Source organism: Geotrypetes seraphini, chromosome 3 (genome assembly GCF_902459505.1).
Source record: "Geotrypetes seraphini chromosome 3, aGeoSer1.1, whole genome shotgun sequence".
Classification (NCBI taxonomy): Eukaryota; Metazoa; Chordata; class Amphibia; order Gymnophiona; family Dermophiidae; genus Geotrypetes; species Geotrypetes seraphini.
In genome coordinates, this window is record NC_047086.1 from 365,014,740 (window position 1) to 365,037,452 (window position 22,713).

The following is a 22,713-nucleotide window of genomic DNA, read 5'->3' on the forward strand; positions in this document are numbered from 1 at the left end:
TGTGTTTAGTAGTCCTGAAAGGATAGGGTTCTGTATCTCAACTTGCAAGTTGCTTGTAGAAAACTATCAATCATGTTTTCAATTCAAGTTCAAGTTTTATTAAAATTTGATTTGATCGCTTATCTTGATTTACCTTCTTCCCAAGGAGCTGCTTCTGCCCCTCAGTTTTTCTGTAAGCAAATTGATCAGAAGTGGTTTTATTACTTTCGGGTATTTTTCTCATTGTTTGTACCAGGGGTTCAAGGACGATAGCCTTTCTTATCGTTGGGAAAATTTTTGTGGGGTTCCGCAAGGTTCGCCTTTGTCCCCCACTTTGTTTAATATTTATCTTTTATCTCTGGGAAACCTCTTGCAAAGTTTAAATCTTAGGTTTTATATTTATACGGATGACATTACTATAGTCATCCCGTTGACTTGCTTGTCGAGCTTAAAAAAAATTTTTTTTGCGACCATTCTGAGCCAGGTGATTGCCTTTAAATTGAAATTAAATTCAGAAAAAAATACATTTTTTTCTTGCACCTCCTAACGATAAGATCAAAGAAACAATGATACATTTAAATGGAAATGGACTTGACTATACTATAGAACAGTCTATAAAAATATTGGGAGTGACTATAGATAGATATCTTACTTTGGAACAGCATACTGATTTATTACTTAAGAAATGTTTCTCGGTGCACCATTAAGAAATATTTCGATCAAGCTTCATTTCGCTTGTTAGTATAGTCTTTTGTTTTAAGTATCCTTGACTATTGCAATATCATCTATCTGGGCACCTACAAGAAAATCCTTAAAAACTTGAAAGGGGTTCAAAACACTGCAGTCCGATTGATTTTTGGCCTAAAAAAATGGGAGCATATTACTCCCTATTATCAGAAACTTCACTGGTTGCCGATTGAGGCCAGAGTCTTCTTTAAATTTACATACATTTGTTATAATAATAATAAACTAATATCCTCCCTTTATGCACAAGCTCTCCCTCGATAGAATAACACATTAATTCAATACTTAGAACCTTTCCTATCATACATACTCTGATTCCTATATAAACATTTTCCACACTATCCAATAAATTTTTTACTTCATTATTAGGTAACTTCCAATCTGTAAACCGTATATACTGATAATCTCCACTATATTCTGTTATCACTTGATTCCCTTGATATGTAATTCTCAAAATTGAATCCTCTACCACACCATGTAATGTACACGAATCACTGTTATGTAATTTATCTAGATAATCTATATTACGCAATTCTTTTGGTAATTCCTATAATTTGTATTCCGCCTTGAACAATGTATAATGTATTCGAAATTAATTTTCCTATGAACTGTTTTCCTACCTTCTTCTACTCTATGTTTATAACCTAACTAATTTATTTTTCTCAAGTACTTTAGCAAGAATGTGAGCCTTTGGGACAGTCAGGGAACTCTAAGTACTTTCTCTTCATCTTAATTAATCTTACTTATTGCATTTCTTCTGTTTATACTGTAAACCGCTTAGAACCTCACGGTACAGTGGTATATAAGAAATAAAATTATTATTATTATTATTATTATTATAAATCAATCTTCGGCATGTCACCAGGCTACCTTGTTCCTCACTTTTCTTTGAACCATTCTAATAAGCCTACACGTAGAGTTCATTTGTTTACATACCCTCCTATTAAATTATGTCGTTATAAGAGGTTTCTTGAGAGAACCCTCTCTTTTCAGGCTGCTGAATTAAATGTTTGGTTTGGAAAAATCATGCTAGGAGCTGCTTCTTATTTCTGTTTTAGAAAATTATTAAAGACACAACTATTTGATAAGTTTGTATCCTAATGCACTCTTTGCTTTTAAAATAATTATGTATTTCTTATATTTTACAATTTGATGTATTTCTATTATGAATTGTATTTTTCGCTGCATGTTCAGCTCTATTTGTTGTGAACCGCCTAGAACCATTTCTGGTCTGGCGGTATATAAGAATAAATTATTATTATTATTATTTGGAGGCTCGTTGCCCGGATGTCCAACTTGTTGGGACCTCTGCCTGGGAGAAGATGCAGACCTGCATGGTGGAGGTCTGCTGCTAGCAGGATCATCCCTTGGGAACACCTAGCTAGCCAGCCTGCTTTTATATTTTTTGAGCTCAGGAGTCTTCCCTGATTTACTTAGGAGCTTGACCACAGGCTGTTTGGCTCTTTCCTGGCTTGCTCGGGACTAACAGTAGGCTGGCTGCATGGTCCTCCTCCGTTTGCAAAGAGGTTTTCCTGGGGTTGAGACTATGACTGATCTTGGTCCGACTGGCAGCCAGAAGACCAGGTTCGTCCAGCGAATCTGTGAGGCAGAGTTCTTATACATTTGTTCCAGCTGAAATCCTGTACTTAGGCAGACAAACTCTGCATGGCACAGTGAGTAAGACTGTTATAGCCTAAGAGAAAAGTGTGTGTGTGGGGGGGGGGGGGGGGGGGAGTCTCCAAAATTAATTTTTCAAAGGTTTCTGCAGCCAGAGCCTAGGTCTCTGACCTCTAAAATCCTCTTTCCTGCATTTTTTAACTTTCAGGAAAGTCCCCATGGACCGTTTTTGGTGTGATTTTACTGGTGGTGGCCATCTTAGATGTTAAAGTCTTTTTATCTGAACAGATAAATCCCTAGATTTTGCTTAAAATCGACAGGGATGGACTCAGGCCTTCTAACCTCTATATCATGTCAAGTTTGCACTGGATAGCTGACCAGGGAGCATCCATGTCCTGCGTGTGACGGAGCGCACAGGGGATGGGCGGGAGCCTTGGGCATAGCCTCCTCTGAGTCCTTAAGGGCAGGGCATCCGCAGGAGATGTTTCCATGGTAAGAGTCTAGGTCTAGCCCTCTCCAAATGAAGTTTGGCCGAGCGCAGTCATGTGGGTGCTTTCAGAGCCCAGAAGAATTGGCAAGGAGCCCTGCTGGGGTCTTTGAGACTCCCCAGTACAAGGCTTCACATATTTTATGAGCCTAATGTGGAATGCATATTTCTTGTACAATCCCACTCTATTCTTGGACTAGTGTGTTATTTTCCCATACTCGCCAGAGCTTGTAAGAAGCCTCTTTACACAGAGTCTTGAGCCCCTCTCCTCTTGCCTCAGGACTTCCCCCCAGGAATCCAGTTTCTTTCCTTCAAGCCAGACTGTAGGTGCTTGACTTCTCTGCCCATGTTTATTTTCTTTAAATTCAGTCTTTTTGTTTGCAAATTCCGCCCTTTTTCTTCAGAGGTTGCCTGTGGGGATAGCTCTGGCTGCAGGAGATCAGACTATGGGGAAAGTCTGTTTCCAGGGGGTTGGCTGCCTGGCAGTGCACCCTCTGCATAGCCTGCTCTTTTGGATTGGGGCTCAGAGACCGTTTCCTTGAGAGCTGGTTCACCCCAGGTTCAACCGCTAGTGGGTTTGAGTGCAGGCTGTGTGGCTCCATGGAGATGTGTCCAAGATCGGGGCTGACTACGCCCCTCCGCCAGGTTGTGTTCATAATGTATTCTGGTGGCGGAGGTCCCTAGCCAGAGGACTCAGGTCAGTGGGGCAGTCAGAAGACCAGCAGTCCAGTTTGCAAGGCTTGTTAGGCAGAGGATCTCCCTGTAAGCCGATTCAACTTCTTTCTGCATCCTTCCAGCACATAGTATAGCACAGTGAGTACAGAGCTGATACGTCTGTCACAAAGATTTTGGGGGGTCCTTAAAAGTGTTTTCTGGGCAGTTTGGGAGTTACCCTAGTCCCCCACCCCTAAAATCGTTGATTTTTTGTGGGTTCCTATACTTTTCCTGAACTGTTTTCTTTTGAAAATTGTACAGTGGCCATCTTGGATTTTTCTTAATTGGACTTTAAAGTTATTTTTTCCGTTAGAAATTCCATTTTTGCAAGAAAACTACTCAGATGGAGTTCCCAAGGCAGGATATTTTGGATTCAAGTGGCTGTGTTCTGTGTGCTCTAAGGTGCGGGAAGGGGCGGATTGTCATCGACTCAAGTATCCTCAATTTCTGAAGGGGGTCATGCTACTGTTCTTGCCAAAAGCGGGCCCCCAAGTAGTGCGTAATTGCCACCCAGTGAAACGCAAAAAATATTCAGTGGCCAAATATCCTCCGGGAGTTCCAAGAAAGGTCCGCAGGAGGTGACTTCTGCCCTGGATGATGGGTTTCTTATTTGGCTAAGAAATTGATTCCAGCTGCCTCACCAGCTGTGGGAACCTCTTCTTCCCAGGGCATGGGAATTCTTCCTTGCTCTCCCACTGTCCCAGATGCCCTAACCATGCCTTTAATTACACAGGCGGGCACCACTACAATGGGGGATGTCGCGGCCTTTGCAGATCTTCAGGACCAAGATATGGGTGGGACCCCCAAATCTGGAGGAGGATTCTACGATGTGGAGATTTTTTAAGCCCGTGCACTTGGTGGATTTGATCTCTGAGTCCCTACAGGATTGAAGCTGAAGACTAGGAAGCCTGTCGCTGCAGAATCTTCCCTCATGAGTGATCAGAGTCCACAGTACGCTACCTTTCCTGATCATCCTGACATAGTTAAGATGTGGACATTTGGGAGGCGCTTGAGGACCCCTTGGAATGCATTAGGGCTATATCTCGGCTCTATCTGATGTTGGACTCTTTTAACCAGCGCTTTGCATTCCCGAAGGTTAGTAAATGCTCTTCTCTCCCCAGTGATGGAGGAGGGGGCGGTGCTGAAGGATGTGCAGGACCATAGAGTGAATTTTATCCTCAAGTGCCTTTTTGACTTGGCAGCCTCCGTAATTAAGGCAGCAACAGCCTCCTTTGTGGTCAGGGCTTGCCATTCTAAGCTAAGCCATGATCCTAACACTATCATGATCCAGGATCTTGACTTCCTGGTCTCGGGGATGGACTACACAGCGGATGCCCTGTATAACATGCTGAATTTCTTCTGCAAGCTTTCAGCCTATTAACATTTTAGCGCATAGGATGCTGTGGATTTGGCAGTGGTCTGGCAACTCATCCTCGAAGGCAACATTGAGCAGGTTGCCTTTCCAAGGGCAACTCCTATTTGGCAAAGGTCTGGATGACTTCATGGCTAGTGTGCAGGACTGCAGGGCCAAGGTTTTGCCTGTGAACAGATCCTGACCCTCCAGGGCTTCAGGGCACCCTACTTTTTATCCCTTCAGGTGTTCCCATGCCAGGCCAAAGTTGGGAGGCTCCCAACGCCAGCTGTTCACGTGGAACCATTTGGCAGTGCCTGCTAAGCGGCAATTCTGATGCCAGGCCTGTGCCCCGCCCCCCCCCCCCCTCCAATTGATTGGGTTGTGGCCCTCTGTGTTCCTAGCAGAATGGCAGATCATCACCTCAGACCGTTGGGTCCTAGAGGTCCTCCGGGATGGCTACAAGCTGGAATTCCTAGTGGATTATTTTCTGGATTCCTCTGCAGGAAGGCCAGAAAAGGCGACTCGGGTGGAGGCCATAGTCCGCAGGTTGTTGGACATTGTGTCCATAGAGCCCGTTCTGAAGCAAGATTTGGGTTCTGGGAGATATTCAATATACTTCATTGTTTCAAAGAGAGGCTCCGAAGATTGGAGGCCAATCCTGGACTTCAAGACAGTCAATGTGGCGCTAAGAGTGCCTCTCTTCCAAATGGAGACAGTACATTTGGTGATCGTCTTGGTGGTTCCGGAGAGAGTTTCTGGTCTGTAGGAATACCCAACAGGAAACACACACACACAGTTTTAGAGTCGAGAAGGAGGCGCTCCAAATGTCTCGCTGGATCTGATGGAGGCATATCTTCACATTCCCATCTTTCTAGATCACAGGAAGAACCTGAGGTTCCAAGTTCTGCAGCAATGTTATCAGTTTGCGGCCCTGTCCTTTGGGTTGGCGATGGTGCCCAGGACCTTCACCAAGGTGTTGGTGGCAGCCCTTCTGCGTACTCTGGGAGCTCTGGTTCACCCATATCTGGACTACTGGCTGATCATGGTCCTGTCTGAGTCCGAGGGGTGTCAGGTGGTTTCATCAAGTCGTTCAGTTGCTTCAGTGCCTGGGCTGGGTGATCAACTTCAGGAAAAGTCACCTCGAGATGAAGCAGGACTTGGAATACCCTGGGGGTTCACTTTCACATGGGTTAGAACAAGGTGTTCCTTCCTGTGTTGTGTCAGGGGAAGTTGCGCCAGGTGGTCAGGGATTCCCTGGCCACTCTGGTTCTGACGGCCTGGCAGCATCTCCAGGTTATGGGGACTAAGATGGTGGTGATCGGTGTGGTTCCTTGGGTGAGGGCCCATTTGAGCCCACTGCAGGATGCCCTGATTTCACACTGGAGTACACAAAAATGCTCTGCATGCCCTGCTATTATGGACGATGATGATTCAAAGCAGTTTAGCCTGGTGGCTACACCGTCTCTCTCTGTTCATGGGTCTTCCCCTATGGATTTCCGAGTGGATTATCCTGATGATGGATACCAGTCTCAGAGGCTGTAGTGCTATCTGCATGGGCTTTCCTGTTCAGGGCCAGTACTGCCCTTAGTTCTTCAATATTTACTATTATTTTCTGATTCTAGATCCTCTGTGTTCATCCCATGCTTCGTTGATCGTAAGGAATGTAAACAGGTCAAATTTCATCTTCTGAAACCTCAAATTCACATCATTCCCCAGACATTACCTGAATGTCATGCCCCTCCATGTTTTCCATGTTTAAAGCAACTTCTTTTATAAATTCTTACATAGTAAATGACAGCAGATAAAAACCTGGTACATCCAGTCTGCCCATTAGTTACAAGTATTGTAAATTTAGAGCATTAACTTTCTGTAATATAAAACACGCAAATTCCTCTGCATTTGGACCCACATTTTCGGACTTAACAACTGGACCTTCAGTTAAATAACTTACTGTTCCAAATAAATCTTTAAATAGATGTTCTGTCTTTGCCTGGTTAGGTTTTCAGGTACAGTACAGCACTATCAGCTGTACCAGTACACCCCTTCATTCTATAACAGGTTGCCTAAAGTTAGATACTAATATAATCACTTAAGATACAGAATTCTAGCACTCACATGTATAACTGTTAAAGTTACATGCATAAGTGCTAGTGAGGTGCTAACCAGTATTTTATGTAGTGTGCAACTCACTTAGCTTCGAAATGCAAGGAGGCATTCACATGGGTGGGGCCTGGGTATGTTCCAACATTTACTCATGTGATTTATAGCATACTGTTGGTCAAATGCTAAACTGCTACATCTAGGGGAGCACATTATAGAAGGAAGAGGCATTTTTCCCCTTTTTAGGGAAAAAGGTCAATTTCCTCTAATGTGCCACCCCCCTCCCAAATGGCAGCGGCAATAGTATTAACTTAAGTGGAGGGTTCCCCCCCCATGCCCCCTCCCTCGGAACACTTTTAAATTAAGTTTAAGTCCGGCACGCTGATGTCCTGAATTGTCTCGCGCGCTTTTGTCCCATCACCATACAATGTCGGCCAGCAAAATGCTGGCCTACATTGTAAGCAGATGCGGCTGCTGAGCTTATCGTGGCAAGGGATTTCCCTGCCACAGTGTTTAGCGGCCGCCCGTCCCCCCTAGTACATCGCTGGCAGGAGGGATGCCCAATCTCCCCTGTCGGAACCCCACCACCACCAGAACCCCCCCCCCCCCGAACGATTGTGGCAGGAGGGATGCCCAGTCCCTCCTGGCGACACTTGTCACAACCCCACCAACAATCACGGCAGGAGAGATGCCCAAACTCACTGCCAACACCCACTGTGACCCCCACCCTGAATGATCACAGCAGGAGAGATGCCCAATCTCCCTTGCCGGAAACCCCCCGAATGAGTGTTGCAGGAGGGTGCACTGGGAGTGGCCTAAGATTCTGATTGGCCAGATCCCCTAGGCCCCTCCTATGGGGTGTGGCCTAAGGAATCTGGGCAATTGGAATCTTAGGCCACTCCCAGTGCATCCCAGAATGCAAAAGCTCCTGGGCCAATCAGGTCTTAGGTCCCTCCCTGATGTATCCCAAGATGCATCAGAAAGGGGTAGGCCTGCCATTCCAGCCAGCTGGTTGCAGGCAGGAGCTGGCTGGCCAACTAAACCAGGTTAGGGGGGCCCGGGTGGGGGTTCCTGGTGGGGGTGAGGTGGGGTTAGGGGGGTTTGGGGGAGCGAACATTCAGGGGAGTGGGGGCATCCCTCCTGCCACAATCCTTGGGGGAGGGTTGCGGATGTCAGCAGGAGAGATTGGGCATCTCTCCTGTAGATGGGCAGACTAGATGGGCCATTTGGCCTTTATCTGTCGTCATGTTTCTATGTTTCTCCTGCTGAGATCATTCAGGGGTGGGGGTTCCGGCAGGAGAGATTTCGCATACCTCCTGCCAGCAATGTATGAGGGGGTGGTAGTCTTCGCGGGGGGTGGGGTCAGGTTGCCTGTAAACTTATCAGTAGGGAGATCCCTTGCCACGCTAAGCTCAGCGGCAACCGATTCTCTAACCGGCGCCTGTAACATGAACATCTGTTAGAGAAGGGTTATTAGGCAGGCTTAGGCGCGATTCTCTATAGGACTTCCGTATGCGATTCTCTAAAGACGCTTAGGCGGCTTCTGAGACTGGGCGTCTTATACAGAATCCAGGCCTAAATATCTGGGTGTAAATTAGCTGGTAGCAATAGGCATTTAAATAAAATGTCACTGCCACTAGCTGTAATATTGACCCATTAATGTTAAGTGAATTTTTGTAAATATTCTACAAATTGTGAATGTTGGACATTCCTTTTTCTATCTAGATGATTTAATGTATTTATGTGTTAAAATGTCGCACATGCTACAAATTTTTAATTTTAGGTTCTGAATACTGAAGAAGAACCACAAAATGAAGATGAAAAAGAATTAGAAGAACTGAGAAAATGTGGCATAGCTCCTCTTCCTAAACCACCTCCTGGAGTTGGACTTTTGCCCACCCCACCAGAACAAATGTCATTCTCTGAGGCTGATGAAGATGATCCACTGGATCCAAATGGCCTGCAAAAGAAAATTCCATCACTTTTTGAAATTGTTGTAAAGCCTACTGTGAATTTACCACAAAAGACTGTTCGGAAGTAAGTTTTTTCAATGCTCTAAAAACGTTCTTAAAACAAAATTAATGTAATTTGTTTCATACGTTGTTGTGGTTTGGTAATACAATTCAAAACTAATTATATCAAAGGCAGCTAATAGCTTTATTGAACACAAGTTTTATCATAAAGACACAGACATAACTGGGTAAATGTTGAAATCCCTCAGCCAATACGTGTTAAAGGCTTGCTTTTTATATATTTTTTTATTTATCAATTTTACATAATTTTATAAGATCGGCTCTTATTACAGCAACATAGTAGGTATATTACTTTCAAAACAAATAAATTTTTTTTATAATAAGAAAACGTATATTCTTCCTTAGACCACTAATACTGCGGAGGGAAAAAAAATTAAAAACAGCAAAATAATAAACAATTAAGCAATAGCACTGTTATTCCCCACCCTTATATATCATGAGTCAGATAATCACTCAAGCAATTTTTTTTTTTTAATCTAAAAAGGCTCTTAATTGCTCTGGGGCAAAGAAAACATATTCAGTCCAGCATATTTAACCAAACATTTACAGGGATATGCTAATTACTAGCAAAAATGTTGCATCCATTGATCTCGTTTCTTGACGCATAGTGTGAAATAATCTCCTGCTTTCCTGGACATTTTTAGTTACATCAGGATAGATCCAAATTCTTTTGCCATAAAATAATTCTGTAGTGAGAAAAATATAAGCCTCCTTTTACGAAACTGCGATAGTAGTTTCTAGTGTGGGGAGCCGCACTGAATGGCCCACGCTGCTCCCGATGCTCATTGAGTTCCATTCAGTGTAGCTCCCCGCACTAGAAACTGCTATTCTAGTTTCATAAAAGAGGGGGGATAGTCTATTAAGAGCATTTAAATCCTGCTCAAAGACAAAAGAGACCAGTAAGGTAGTTCTAATAGGAGAGTCAGCTATAGATTCTTCCAGGATAACTGATATATTGTCCAGATCTAATTGAGTTTCTGTATCTCCCTGTGTTTCTCTTTTCAAAAGAGGCAAATAGTCTACTCAATCAATGACGTCTTCACCATCAAAGTCTAAGGATAACTCTTTGGAGGCATCGACATTGAAGTCTGCACCAGCATCCCGCTCAATGTCAGCTCCATCAGTACCTTTGACTTCTCCTAAAAATGCTAAGAAGCAAGTACATGCTTCTCCATTGGCTCATACATTGGCTTCCTCTCAATTGAGTACATCGATGCACACCAAAAGCTGACACAAGAAGTCGAGGTCTCCTTCACTGCAAGTGTCTCCTCAGAAGCGTGCCTCCTCATCGAGGTCACTAGTGCCTCGACACACTGCAGCACTGATGGCACCATTTGTTTCAACAATGGTACCAGTGCAGTCTTTACAGAAGCAACTTCGAGAGTTCCTTAAAAGGGAGTTTGCATTTTTGTTGCAGTCGCAACCATCCCCTGTATCTCCCTTAGCTCCATCGTTACAGTCCCAACCCAAGCATTGCTCCACCAAGGACTCCGGTACCGAGCCTATTATCCATCATAGCCATCACAGTTTTTTCTCACACTCCATGTCGGTTCAGTACTGAGACACCAATCAGAGCTCTTCCAGGCACTGCAATCTTAGGTGTTCATATTGGTTCTAATCCAAATCAAAAGACCACTGCTCTAAATGTGCCTTATCTCGTAAAAGAATCAACTATGATTCAGATATCTCGGATCCTACATACTCGGATCCAGAACTCTCTGCACCAGAATCTTATAGTATTACCCCTGATTCTTCTCTACCACCTCCTAGATGGAAGTCTCCAGTGAAGAGTCTTGTCATTCACCAGATGCATATGCCAAATGGGACATGCCCTACCAGTGAAAATGGAATCTGAATCTTAACCAAAAGCAGAATTGTATGATTATTTGAATTTTGAGCAAATTCCTAAGGATTGCTTAAAGTTTCCTTTTCATCTTCTAATGAAGGTTCCATTATTTAAAAATTGGGAAACACCTCTACTTATATCTGTGGCTCCTAGAAAACTTGACTATCTTTATAGAGTCCAAGCATGTTCAGGGTTTGATAAACCTCAAATACATCAATCCTTCTTAGTTGAATCTGCCCTAAAAGGATCATCCAGCACTAGAATATATGCTAGTACTCCTCCTGGAAGAGAGGTCTGGACAAATTTGATAGATGGCTCTATCAAAACACTATGCTTACTATCCAAATTCTCAGTTATAACTTTTATATGACTTATCTTAAACAGTTCAGCAATTAGCTTCCTTTGAACAACATATTCCTGCTGAAAGTTCTTGACTAATATCAAGAAGTCACTCATAATCCGCTAGAAACCAAAAAGTTTGTGGCCAGTTCGGTATTTGATTCATTTGATTCACTTCCAGAGCTTCAGCTCTGTCTGTTGCCATGTGTTGACAAGCTTGGTTATGGGTCTCAGACTTAGATCCTAATGTACAAGATTGCATCACCAATATTCCTTGTCTGTTTCTTGGTGACAAGCTTGAACTAGCCACTGAGAAAATGACTAGGCATGAGCAAAGTATGACAACTTTGTCTATTTCAAAGTCCACAACTTTTAAAGATGCTATTCTCAGTCCATATCTTCTTCTAAGCCCCCGATTCAGAAGATCTTAACGATACATGCATCCATGCTTGGATGGGGAGCTCACCTAGACAGCCTTTGAATTCAAGGGATTTGGACTTTTCAAGAACAATCACTTAATATCAATCTATTGGAACTGTAGGCGATCTGCAGAACGCTGATTACATTTCAGGATCGTTTTCTCAATCAAGTAGTTCTAATATGCACAGTCAAGTTGCTATTTATATATATATATATATATATATATATATATATACTGTATCAACAAGCAAGGGGACATGGGTTCTCTCACCTCCTTTGCCTAGAAGCAACTCAAATCTGGAATTGGACCATTTCGCGAAACATCTTTCTCAAAGCATTAAATCTGGCAGGCAAACAAAATGTACATGATGTGTTGCTGTCTAACTTCTACTATACAGATTCAGCTCTCTGCATAGTCCTCAGGTTTTTGTACTGAAGCAAGGACTTCTCTAAGTTAAGAGTTTCCTGTTCAGCCAACCCCTAATTCTTTAATCTTTGTCACCAGTCAGACTCTGAATCAATTGAACAGTTCTTTAATAATGAAGCAAACAACTTACAGTCAGATGATAGCTCAATGTAGTTCAAGCCTGAACATTCCTTCTCACTCCACTAATATATCGTGTCTTTGCTTTTATTTATTTTATTCATTTATTTATTTAGCCCGTCCTCCCAAAGGAGCCCTGAACGGGTTATAGGAGTATGTTCATAGTATGGGTAGGACAAACTTTTGTGAGAAATACAGACTTTACAGCATTTACAGTATAGACAAGGAGGTTTAGGTTACAGCATTTACAGTAAAGATATAACATACAGACTTAAAATACATACTTAGTAGGCATAGGATGGATTTTAGTATAAATAATTTGTATTGTGCATATTTTACTTTGAGTAAGTTAGGGTCGCATTTTGTTAGTCAGTATCTTTTATTGAATTGTGTTACTTTCTTTTATCAGACATTATTTAGATCTGTATTTTAATTACTTGTTGTAATTACTATTGTGTAAACCGCCAAGAACTAATGGTTTGGCGGTATATAAAAATAAACTATTATTATAAAATTGCAGCGTTTACAGTGTAAGTATAACATGGAGGTAACATAGCTTTCCTAGCGATGGGTGTATCTTTTTTGTCAGAGAATGTGGTAGTAATTCAGGTTAAGTTTGTGGTGGCCTGCGAGTTGTTACGGAGCTGGATTTGTAAAGAGAAAGGTTTTCACGGCTTTCCTGAAGTTCCAAAGACTGTCTAGTGATCTAATGGATGGGGGGATGATGTGCCATAATCTGGGTATGTAATGAGAATAAGAGCGTCTTCGGGCTGTCTCATACATGAGCGAACGGCCAGGTGGCAGGATCAGCCATTTTTCTGTTTGAGATCTCAGTGATCGGTTGGGGACATAAGTTTGTAGTTTTGATGTTGTTGTTTGGTGTCATCTTGTGGAAAGTCTTGAAGGCTAACACCAAGGCTTTCATTGTTTTTGGATAGGGAGCCAGTGCATAGAAGTTAGTGCAGGGGTGACGTGGTCGTGGAGGCCCAGGTTTTTTAGGAGTCGGATTGAGGCGTTTTGCAAACTGTGGAGATGACACTGTTCTCCAGACTTAGAAGTAATCTAAGCTGTATTTGATTGTCAGAATTAAAGGGGTGAAAAACCTGGTGGGAGAACACCACTCTCAGGCTCTCACTCTAGCATGTGCTTAGCAAATGTGGTCACTGCTCTCCTCAAACTGAAGAAGGAGGCGGGACCATGCTCTGTGGAAGCAGCCCAGACTACTGGAAGCAAAGCTCTCTGGATAGTTGAGTCCACAGAGCACCCATAACTACTACACATTTAAACAAACATTAACTGAGCAAATGCTCACATAACATAGGGGCATAACATGCAGACAAACTAAGCAGATACCGTCAACCTCATGAGTAGTCCTTGAACATGAACACAGTTCAATGAATCTTCTCAACATGGGGAACCCCTCAGATAGATAGATCTATTTGCGTCTCTCAAGAATTATAAACTTCCACATATATGTTCCAGACTACATTCACCGCATCTAGAATCCGATGCCTTCCTGATAATAGATTGATTTCTCTATGCCTTTCTTCCAATACCCTTAAAAGGGAAACTTTTACTGAAACGGGAGCCAGCTACAATAATTCTCATCACTTCAAGATGACCAAGACAGCCCTTGTTTCCTCTTCTACTTCAACTCAGTGCCAGGGAGTCCCTCCTTCTACAGATTTACCCCTCTCTTCACTCAGGATGAGGGGTCCCTACTTCACTCCATTCTATATTCATTAGCTCTAACAGCTTAGTACCTCTCTCCCAAAGACTGAATGATATTCATCTCTCCACTCCAGTTTCAGCTATCATTGATGCTGCCAGGAAGCCTTCCACTTAATGCTACTATCCTGTTAAGTGGACTCGCTTTTCCTCATGGTGTTCTCAGCAAGCTCTACTTCCAGATACATGTCACCTGACTTCAATTTTGGATTACCTTTTACAGCTCTCAGACTCAGGTCTAAAGACTACTTCAGTCAGAGTGCACCTTAGTGCCATCAGTGCCTTTCACATTCTTCTTCACGATAAACCTCTGCCTACACCCATTAATTTCTGAATTTATGAAGGGACTGATGCACTTGAAAACCCCAATCAAAGCTCCTCCGGTTTCTTGGGACCTCAGTGTTGCACTTTCCACTCTCCTTAAGCCACCATTTGAGCCATTGGCTTTTTCATTGCTCAGATATCTCACCTGGAAAGTAGTCTTCTTGATTTGCATTAGTTCAGCTTGACGCATCAGTGAACTTCAGGTACTGGTTTCAGATTCACCATTTACAACCTTCTACCATGACAGACTGGTCCTACATACTCATCCCAAATTCCTACCAAAAGTTATCTTTGAATTTCATCTCAACCAGTCTATAGTTCTGCTTGTTTTCTTTCCAAGACCACATTCCCATCTGGGTGAAGCTGCACTGTAAGTATGCTTTAGCTCAGTGTTTTTCAACCTTTTTACACCTGTGGACCGGCAGAAATAAAATAATTATTTTGTGGACTGGCAAACTACTAGGACTAAAATTTAAAAACCCCGTTTCCGCCCCACCTCAGTAACTATAGAAAACTAGATAAATATAGTGCAAAATATAGACAGGAGATATAAATTCTCAAAACTGACATGTTTTGGTCACTAAATTGAAAATAAAATCATTTTTCCTACCTTTGCTGTCTGATGATTTCATGAGTCTCTGGTTGCGTTTCCTTCTGTGTATCCTTTCTTTCATTTCTTTATTTCTGCACTCAGGCCTAATAATTGTCCTTTTCTTTTCCCTCCCCCTTTCCTTCCTATGACCTTAGTGCCCCCGGTGCCTCCTTCCCATGTCCCTTTCAATGCCTTCCACACTTTGTCCCACCCCCAAAGCCAGCCTGCCTGCCTGTCTACCTCTCTCCCTCCCTCCCTGGCCAAAGCTAGCCTGCTTGCCTGCCTAACTCCTTCCCTCCCTGCCCTGCAAAAAAAAAAAAAAAGCCTCCCTCCTTCCTTTCCCCTGCTCTTACCGCCCTGTCACTGCTGCTAAAGCCCACAGGAAGTCTTCTTTCCGACATCAATTCTGACGTCGGAGAGGACGTTCTGGGCCAGCCAGGCAGCGATTGGCTTGCCCAGAACATTCTCTCTGAAGTCAGAATTGATGTTGGAAAGAAGACTTCCTGAAGGCTTTAGCAGCAGCGGCAGGGCGGTAAGAGAAGGGGACCCGGGGAAAGGAAGGACGGAGGGACAGGAAATGATCGCCTGTCCCGTTGTCCCTGAGCACAGCTTCGGGATGCTGTCCCGAAGCTGTGTGTGGGGACAACGGGACAGGAGGTCTGAAAACGGACCTATGGTCACTTTAATCTTACCGACCCTGCGCAGACTGGCAGAAATTTCCTGCGGACCGTCACCGGTCCATGGACCTGCAGTTGAAGAACAGTGCTTTAGCTTACTGCCTGGATCACAGAAAGCCCCATAGAACCTCTACTCAGCTATTCCTCTCATTTGATCCCATTACTGTCTGGAGACTCATTCCAGATGGTACAGTCAGTTCAGCCAAGCAATTCTACAAAATTTATTTTCTACATAAGTGCCAACTTCCCTCCATCCCTTTTGTAATAGCTAGGGAGTCCCATCTGCGAGAATATGCTGCTTGCTTGCCATGGGATAAATAAAGCACAGTTACTTAACTATAACAGGTGTTATTTAGGGACAGCAGGAAGATATTCTTACAACCCTCCCTCCTCGCCTAGTTGGCTTCTTAGCTTTTTTACTGAGCTGATGGTCCCGCGAGCTGATGGGTGGGAGGGCACTTGTGCATGCACGGTATGGGTGATCGCAAGACTTCTAAAGAAGTTAAAGTGACGGTACACTTTTGCATTGTCCGTACCGGGCTCTGTGGATAATATCACCCATGAGAATATCTGCCTGCTGTCCCTGAATAACACCTGTTACAGGTAAATGTGCTTTATTTCTGGTTATGGAATTGTTTGGAACAAACATTCCTCAAAAAGTTTCCTTGAATTTTGCTGTTGCTTGCTTCTTTTTGACATCATGCAAATGAGACTATGGAAAAAAAAATTTTCTATGTATTATCTTGAATTAGTAATAAATCTCTTGAAATACCATTAACTTTTAACTAATGTCCAGTTTTCTCTAAAGATCCCTGGTTTCACATGTGTTGTTTAATTTACTTAGCAAGAGAACACAACAAAGGTGACCAATTGGTGCTCAGTTTTTTTTTTTTTTAATTGTAATTGACTCGACACGACTGTGTTTTAGCCCAAAAGGGTGTGCCTCAGGATTCTTGTGGTTCAATTATGATAGATAAGATGTACAATATCTCATATTCTTTCACTTTTTCATGAAAAATATTTGTCTAAAGCCAGCATGGACTGTTGACTACAGATAAAATAATCGGCATGTGCTGCTGTCCATACCAAACTTTGTTGTGTTTTCTTGCTGTTCTCTTGTGTGAAAGCATATTCTGTTGTTTTCCAAATATTCCATTTAATTTACTTAACCATCCAATCAATGACCTTTCATGCTCAAGTAGAGATGATTCCTCAAACATTTTATAAATACATTTAGATTTGAACTATTCTGTTACACAAAAAAATGTATTTAAACAATATACAGATGTTATGCTGCTGTTTTTTTGTTTAACAGGCCAACCTTTTATAATAGCACATCACCACCAAGACCATCAAATCAAGCAAACCAGACAAATTCTCAGCATGTGTGTAGTTCTGAGGCAAATACGGGATCTGAATCTGGACCTATACCTAACACATCACAAGGAGATAATGGACAAGCAATGCACCCAAGTTCTCCAGGTTCTCTTGGGAATCAGCCTCATACAGGACCCCAAGGTCTAACAGTGCCTCAAAATTCACCATTGCAACCTGTCCCATCTGGGTTCTTAGGTACACCTCATCAGCCGCACCAAGCTGGCTCTCCATTAGCAACACTTGGCGTTGGCGGATCTTTCAACACGCCTGGACCACAAAGTCACATGATGAACATCCCCAGAGAAAATCAGTTTTCACCAGGTGCAAAGTATAAACACATTCCTGTTGAACAGCAGCAAGCTATGCAGAATAAAAATGGCTTTGAGGCTCTACAAAAGTCAGTGGATTTCTATGATAATTATTATTCCCATCAAGCTGTGCATAATTTCCAGCCAACAAATAATTGTGGGGGTAAGTTTTTTCAAAACATGTTCAAGAAAGCATCTTGATAAATGTTTCATTTTAGTAATGAGTGTTTCTAGTTGAAAAAGTAATATTCAGTACCATTTATCCGAGTATTGAGTGTTTCTACTTGGGTAAGTGCCATTGACCAGGGCCATACACAGATTTCATCAGCATTATCTGGATAATGCCACAGTAATATCTGAAGATTGGAGTAGTTTGAGGGCAGAGCCAGGAGTTACCTGGAGACCAGCAATATTCAGCACCAGTATCTGGATAACTAGGAGCAGAAAAAAAAACCCCAAAACAGCACAACAAACTGTCCCACGTTATCTCTAGGTTACTCAGGTAATAGTGATGAATATCACCATTATCTGGATATTCACAACATTGTCCATTATTTTGTACTTGCTGCCACACTCAGACACTAATAACCAGATGTTTGCAAGCACTAAATTTTGGGTATAACTTCAGATGCAGCAAACTGACTGCAAAGTTTGAATATTGTCCCAATAATTTTTAACTACTAGTATAACCACTGAAGGAGAAAATGTAGAATTTCTTTTCATATTTTTAAATTGTAAATGATAAACTATTATTGTTTTCTGAATAAGCTTGCTAGATCATTTTATTAAATAGCTTGCCTCTTTTTAACAGAGAATCACATCTACTAGCAGTGTAATATAAACTTACCCCCTCTTCTATGAAACCACGCTAGCGGTTTTTAGCGCAGAGAGAGCACAGAGAGCCACGCTGAATGGCCTGCACTGCTCCTGACGCTCACTGAGTTCCTATGAGCGTCGGGAGCAGTGTGGACCATTCAGCGTGGCTCCCCGTGCTAGAAACTGCTAACACAGTTTCGTAGAAGAGAGGGATAATGAAATGTGACCATATCTGGAAACAGGGACTACTCTACAGAATTCATTATGTTCAAATATGTTTTATTAAATTTTCAACTACAATACTAGTAAACATTCAAAAACAGTCAGCAGAGTCATCCACTAGAACAGAAATCCCAACCCCCCCCCCCCTTTCCCACCCCAGGAGTCCAGTGCCGTGTTGAGACTACAGAATTCATTAAAACCTCACTTTTTGTTTCTGGTAACTTTAATTTGAATACAACACTCTAAATCCTAGCCTTTTATGTGAAAAACAAAAAGGTTACAGACATTCAAACATAACTTTTACAGACTACTTATGGACCCATAATATGAAATATTGGCCATTCTCAACATTTTGTATCTGCTACTTTAGTCACCTTTTTCCAGAGATGATCACAAATAATGAATGTTTCCTTAGCGCCAGCAGCAGATGAATCCAGAGGCTAGTGAGTTCTGTCCATCTACCAGCAGATAGAAATAAAATTACTGAATTGAATTGTCTTATTGGATAGAAAGCCTCCTGGTCAATCAGTATTGCTCATCACAAAACAGTAGTAAAAAAATGTAGGCTGAAAAAACTCATTTCCCAAATTCCATAACATTCCAAATGTATAAAACTTTTGAAGGAAGAAACATGAGATCATATAGAATACTGACAGTAAAGAGAAAGGTGTAAAATCTCAGACAAGCTCAGAACTAAAACAAACAGGGTGGGACCCTGCATTCATCTGCTACGTCTAAAGGAAAAAATATGATCAGGTAAGCTATAATTTTTCCTTCCTTAGTGCCAGCAGCAGATGAGTCCAGCAACTAGTGGAATGTACAAAGCAGTCCTCAGATAGGGAGGGAAGCGGACACTGCCCCCAAGAGAACTGAAGCCCCAATGTCTGCATCCGAATGAGCGGCCACATCTAGCCTATAATGCTTAGAAAACCTATGTACTGAAAACCAAGTCACTGCTTTATAAATTTCCTTCAAGAAGCAATGCAACTCAGCCCAAGATGTCACCACCGCTCTACTGGAGTGAGTGTTACACTCTCCTGGTATTGGTTTGCCAGAAAGAAGATTATCAGAGACCAGTGTTCTCCCTAGGGCCTTTTAGCCAGTACTCTGCCCGGCTAATTTAGATGACCGCCCTGCTGTCATCTCGATCACGAATCCTGCTGCTGCCCTGGCTACTCAACATTTTTTTTTTTTTTTAAATCCTCTCACTGGCTTGGAGATTTCCCGGGCTGACTAGGCACAGCCTGAATCGCTGCCGAAAGTGTTTGACTCCTTTCTGACTTTTTTTTTTAATGCCAGCAAGTGACTTGAACCCATGCTCTGGGGCTCTTAACATGTGCATGCCGTATTCCCATTCTCTTCTCTCCGAAACCAGAAGTTACATCCTGGGGGGTGGGGGAGAGAGAAAGGAAGGGAAGCCGGCAAGCACACGTTAGAGCCCCGGAGCATGAGTTTGCTACAAGCTAAGGCGAGAGACAGGTCAGCGATGGAGGGAAGCTAACAACTTGTTGCTCTTGCTTGTTTCAGACCTTCCTCGCTGCTGGGTCCTGCCTACTTTCTGTTTCCATGAAGGCAGGACCTGGCAACAAGGAAGGCCTGAAGCAAGCACGAGCAGCAAATTGTAAGCTTCCCTACATCAGCGATGGAGGAAAGCTTACAACTTGCCTTAGTCTGTAGTGACTCTGCCGATGGGTGTATGAGACGGGAGGGATGGGAAGAGAAATGCAAAGAATAAGTTAGAGTCTCTATGGGTCAAAATTCTAGGAACAAGTGGAACGGAATTGAAGATCGGCATCTACTACCGACCCCCAGGGCAGTCCAAAGAAATTGATGGAGAAATGAAGGACAAGATTAAATGCAACTGCAAGGGAGGCAACTCAGTTATCATGGGTGACTTCAATTATCTGGGGATAGACTGGAACCTAGGCACCTCCGGCTGCGGTAGGGAGACCAAGTTCCTGGATGCTGTGGGCGATTGCTTCCTGGAACAACTTGTCAAAGAAAATAAGAGAGGAAATGCAATTCTGGACTTAATTCTAAATGGACTACGAGGACCGGCGCAAGGTGTAGAAGTATAGGGGACGCTGGGAACCAGTGATCACAATATGATCCGCTTTGACCTGGACACAGAATGATGGCCAAGGCGCTGAACTTCTGAAAAGGGAATTACGAAGTGATGAGACTCATGGTGGGGAAGAAGATTAAGAAGAGGATAAGCAATGTAAAGATGCTAGAGCAAGCATAGTCCCTTTTTAAGGACACAGTCACCGAGGCGCAAAATCTATATATACCGCGTAACAACAAGGGATCCAAGAGGAAAAAGAACAAGGAACTGGCGTGGCTCACTGTAGCGGTGAAAGAAGCGATCAGAGACAAGAAGACTTCATTTAAGGAATGGAAAAGGTCCAAAATGGACAAAAACTGGAAAAAGCACAAACAGCATCAAAGCAGGTGTCATAAGGTGATAAGAGGGGCCAAAAGAGACAACGAAGAAAAAATAGCCATGGAGGCAAAAAAACTTCAAGCCATTCTTTCGATATATTAAAGGGAAACGACCCATGAAGGAAGCAGTGGGGCTGTTGGATGATCATGGAATAAAGGGAGTGCTAAAGGAGGGCAAAGCCATCGCCGTCAAACTGAACACATTTTTTTGCATCTGTATTTACCGAAGAGGATATACACAACATACCAGAAGCCGACAGGCTATATGCGGGAAACGAAGACGGAAAACTGACAGGGTTGACGGTCAGTCTACAAGAGGTATGCAAACAGATTGATAGGCTTAAAAATGATAAATACCCGGGATCGGATGGCATCCATCCGAGGGTAATCAAGGAACTGAAAGGGACTATAGCTGAACTGCTTCAACTGATAGCCAATCTGTCGATCAAATCGGGAAGGATTCCGGAAGACTGGAAGGTGGTGAATGTTACGCCGATCTTCAAGAAAGGTTCAAGGGAAGATCCGGGAAACTACAGACCGGTGAGTCTCACCTCAGTACCAGGAAAGATGGTAGAGGCGCTGATAAAGGACCGCATTATTGAGCACCATGACGGACACGATCTGCTGAGGACCAGCCAGCATGGCTTAAGCAAAGAAAGATCTTGCTTGACGAACTTGCTGCACTTCTTTGAGGGAGTAAACAGGTGACTAGACAAGGGTGACCCGGTCAACATTATATATCTGGATTTTCAGAAGGTGGTCAAGGTTTCGCATGAATGACTGCTTTGAAAAATTGTGAGCCATGGAATCGAGGGTGAAATACTCACATGGATTAAAAACTGGCTGGCGGATAGGAAACAGAGAGTGGGGGTAAATGGACAATACTCGGACTGGAAAAGCGTCACCAGTGGAGTGCCGCAGGGTTCGGTGCTTGGACCCGTGCTCTTCAACATATCTATAAACAATCTGGAAATTGGTACAACGAATGAGGTGATTAAATTTGCTGAAGATACAAAGTTATTCAAAGTAGTGAAGACGCAGGAGGATTGCGAAGACCTGCAACGTGACATAAACACTCTTGAGAAATGAGCCGCGACATGGCAAATGAGGTTCAATGTGGATAAGTGTAAGGTGATGCATGTCGGTAATAAAAATCTTATACACAAATACAGGATGTCCAGAGTAGTACTTGGAGAGACCCCCCAGGAAAGAGACTTGGGAGTACTGGATGACAATTTTATGAAGCTGTCCGCCCGCCCACCTAAACAACCGTCTAAACAGGAACCTCGCAACCAGACAGAGGAGAACCCAATCCCCTTTCTCCTACCCCCCTTTTAAAGGAACTAAACGCAAAAAGATGTATGACAACTTACTAGCAACACATGCAGCTAAATTGGATCCCACCATCACCAACCTACTGACAGCTTCAACTGACCTCAAGGCTTTCCGCAAAGAAATCAAGACCCTACTATTCAAGAAAATCACCCAAACGTCCTAATCCCTCCCTTTTCCCCTCTTACCCCCTCTTAGAATCATCTCATCAAAATTGCTTTAGACCTTACGCCTTCAATTGTATTCCTTTTACTGGAAAAGTCCAGCTATCTTCTTTGTTGTACTAGGTCCAACTTATTTAATTGTATTTCTCTTCCTGGAAATGTCCAGCTATCTTTCTGAAGTAATCCGCTTAGAACTGCAAGGTACAGGCGGAATATAAGCCAGTAATGTAATTAAGAAGCGGATCACAAACAGATTGGAGAAGGTTATCATGCCACTGTACCGGGCCATGGTACGCCCTCACCTGGAATACTGCATCCAGCACTAGTCACTGTACATGAAGAAGGACACGGTACTACTCGAAAGGGTCCAGAGAAGAGCGACTAAAATGGTTAAGGGGCTGGAGGAGTTGCTGTACAGTGAGAGATTAGAGAAACTGGGTCTCTTCTCCCTTGAAAAGAGGAGACTGAGAGGGGACATGATCGAAACATTCAAGAAACTGAAGGGAATAGACTTAGTAGATAAAGACATGTTGTTCACCCTCTCCAAGGTAGGG

The 22,713-nt window shown here is 43.0% G+C and overlaps 1 protein-coding gene across 1 annotated transcript in view; it reads left to right on the forward strand.

Annotated features, from left to right (window-relative positions):
* ZC3H6 (zinc finger CCCH-type containing 6) overlaps positions 1-22,713 on the forward strand; it is a 128,061-nt gene that overhangs the window by 81,831 nt on the left and 23,517 nt on the right. The window contains exons 9-10 of the mRNA XM_033936837.1: positions 8,779-9,032; positions 16,814-17,346. Of these exons, the coding sequence (XP_033792728.1) occupies positions 8,779-9,032; positions 16,814-17,346 (787 nt within the window). The remainder of the gene's footprint in view (positions 1-8,778; positions 9,033-16,813; positions 17,347-22,713) is intronic.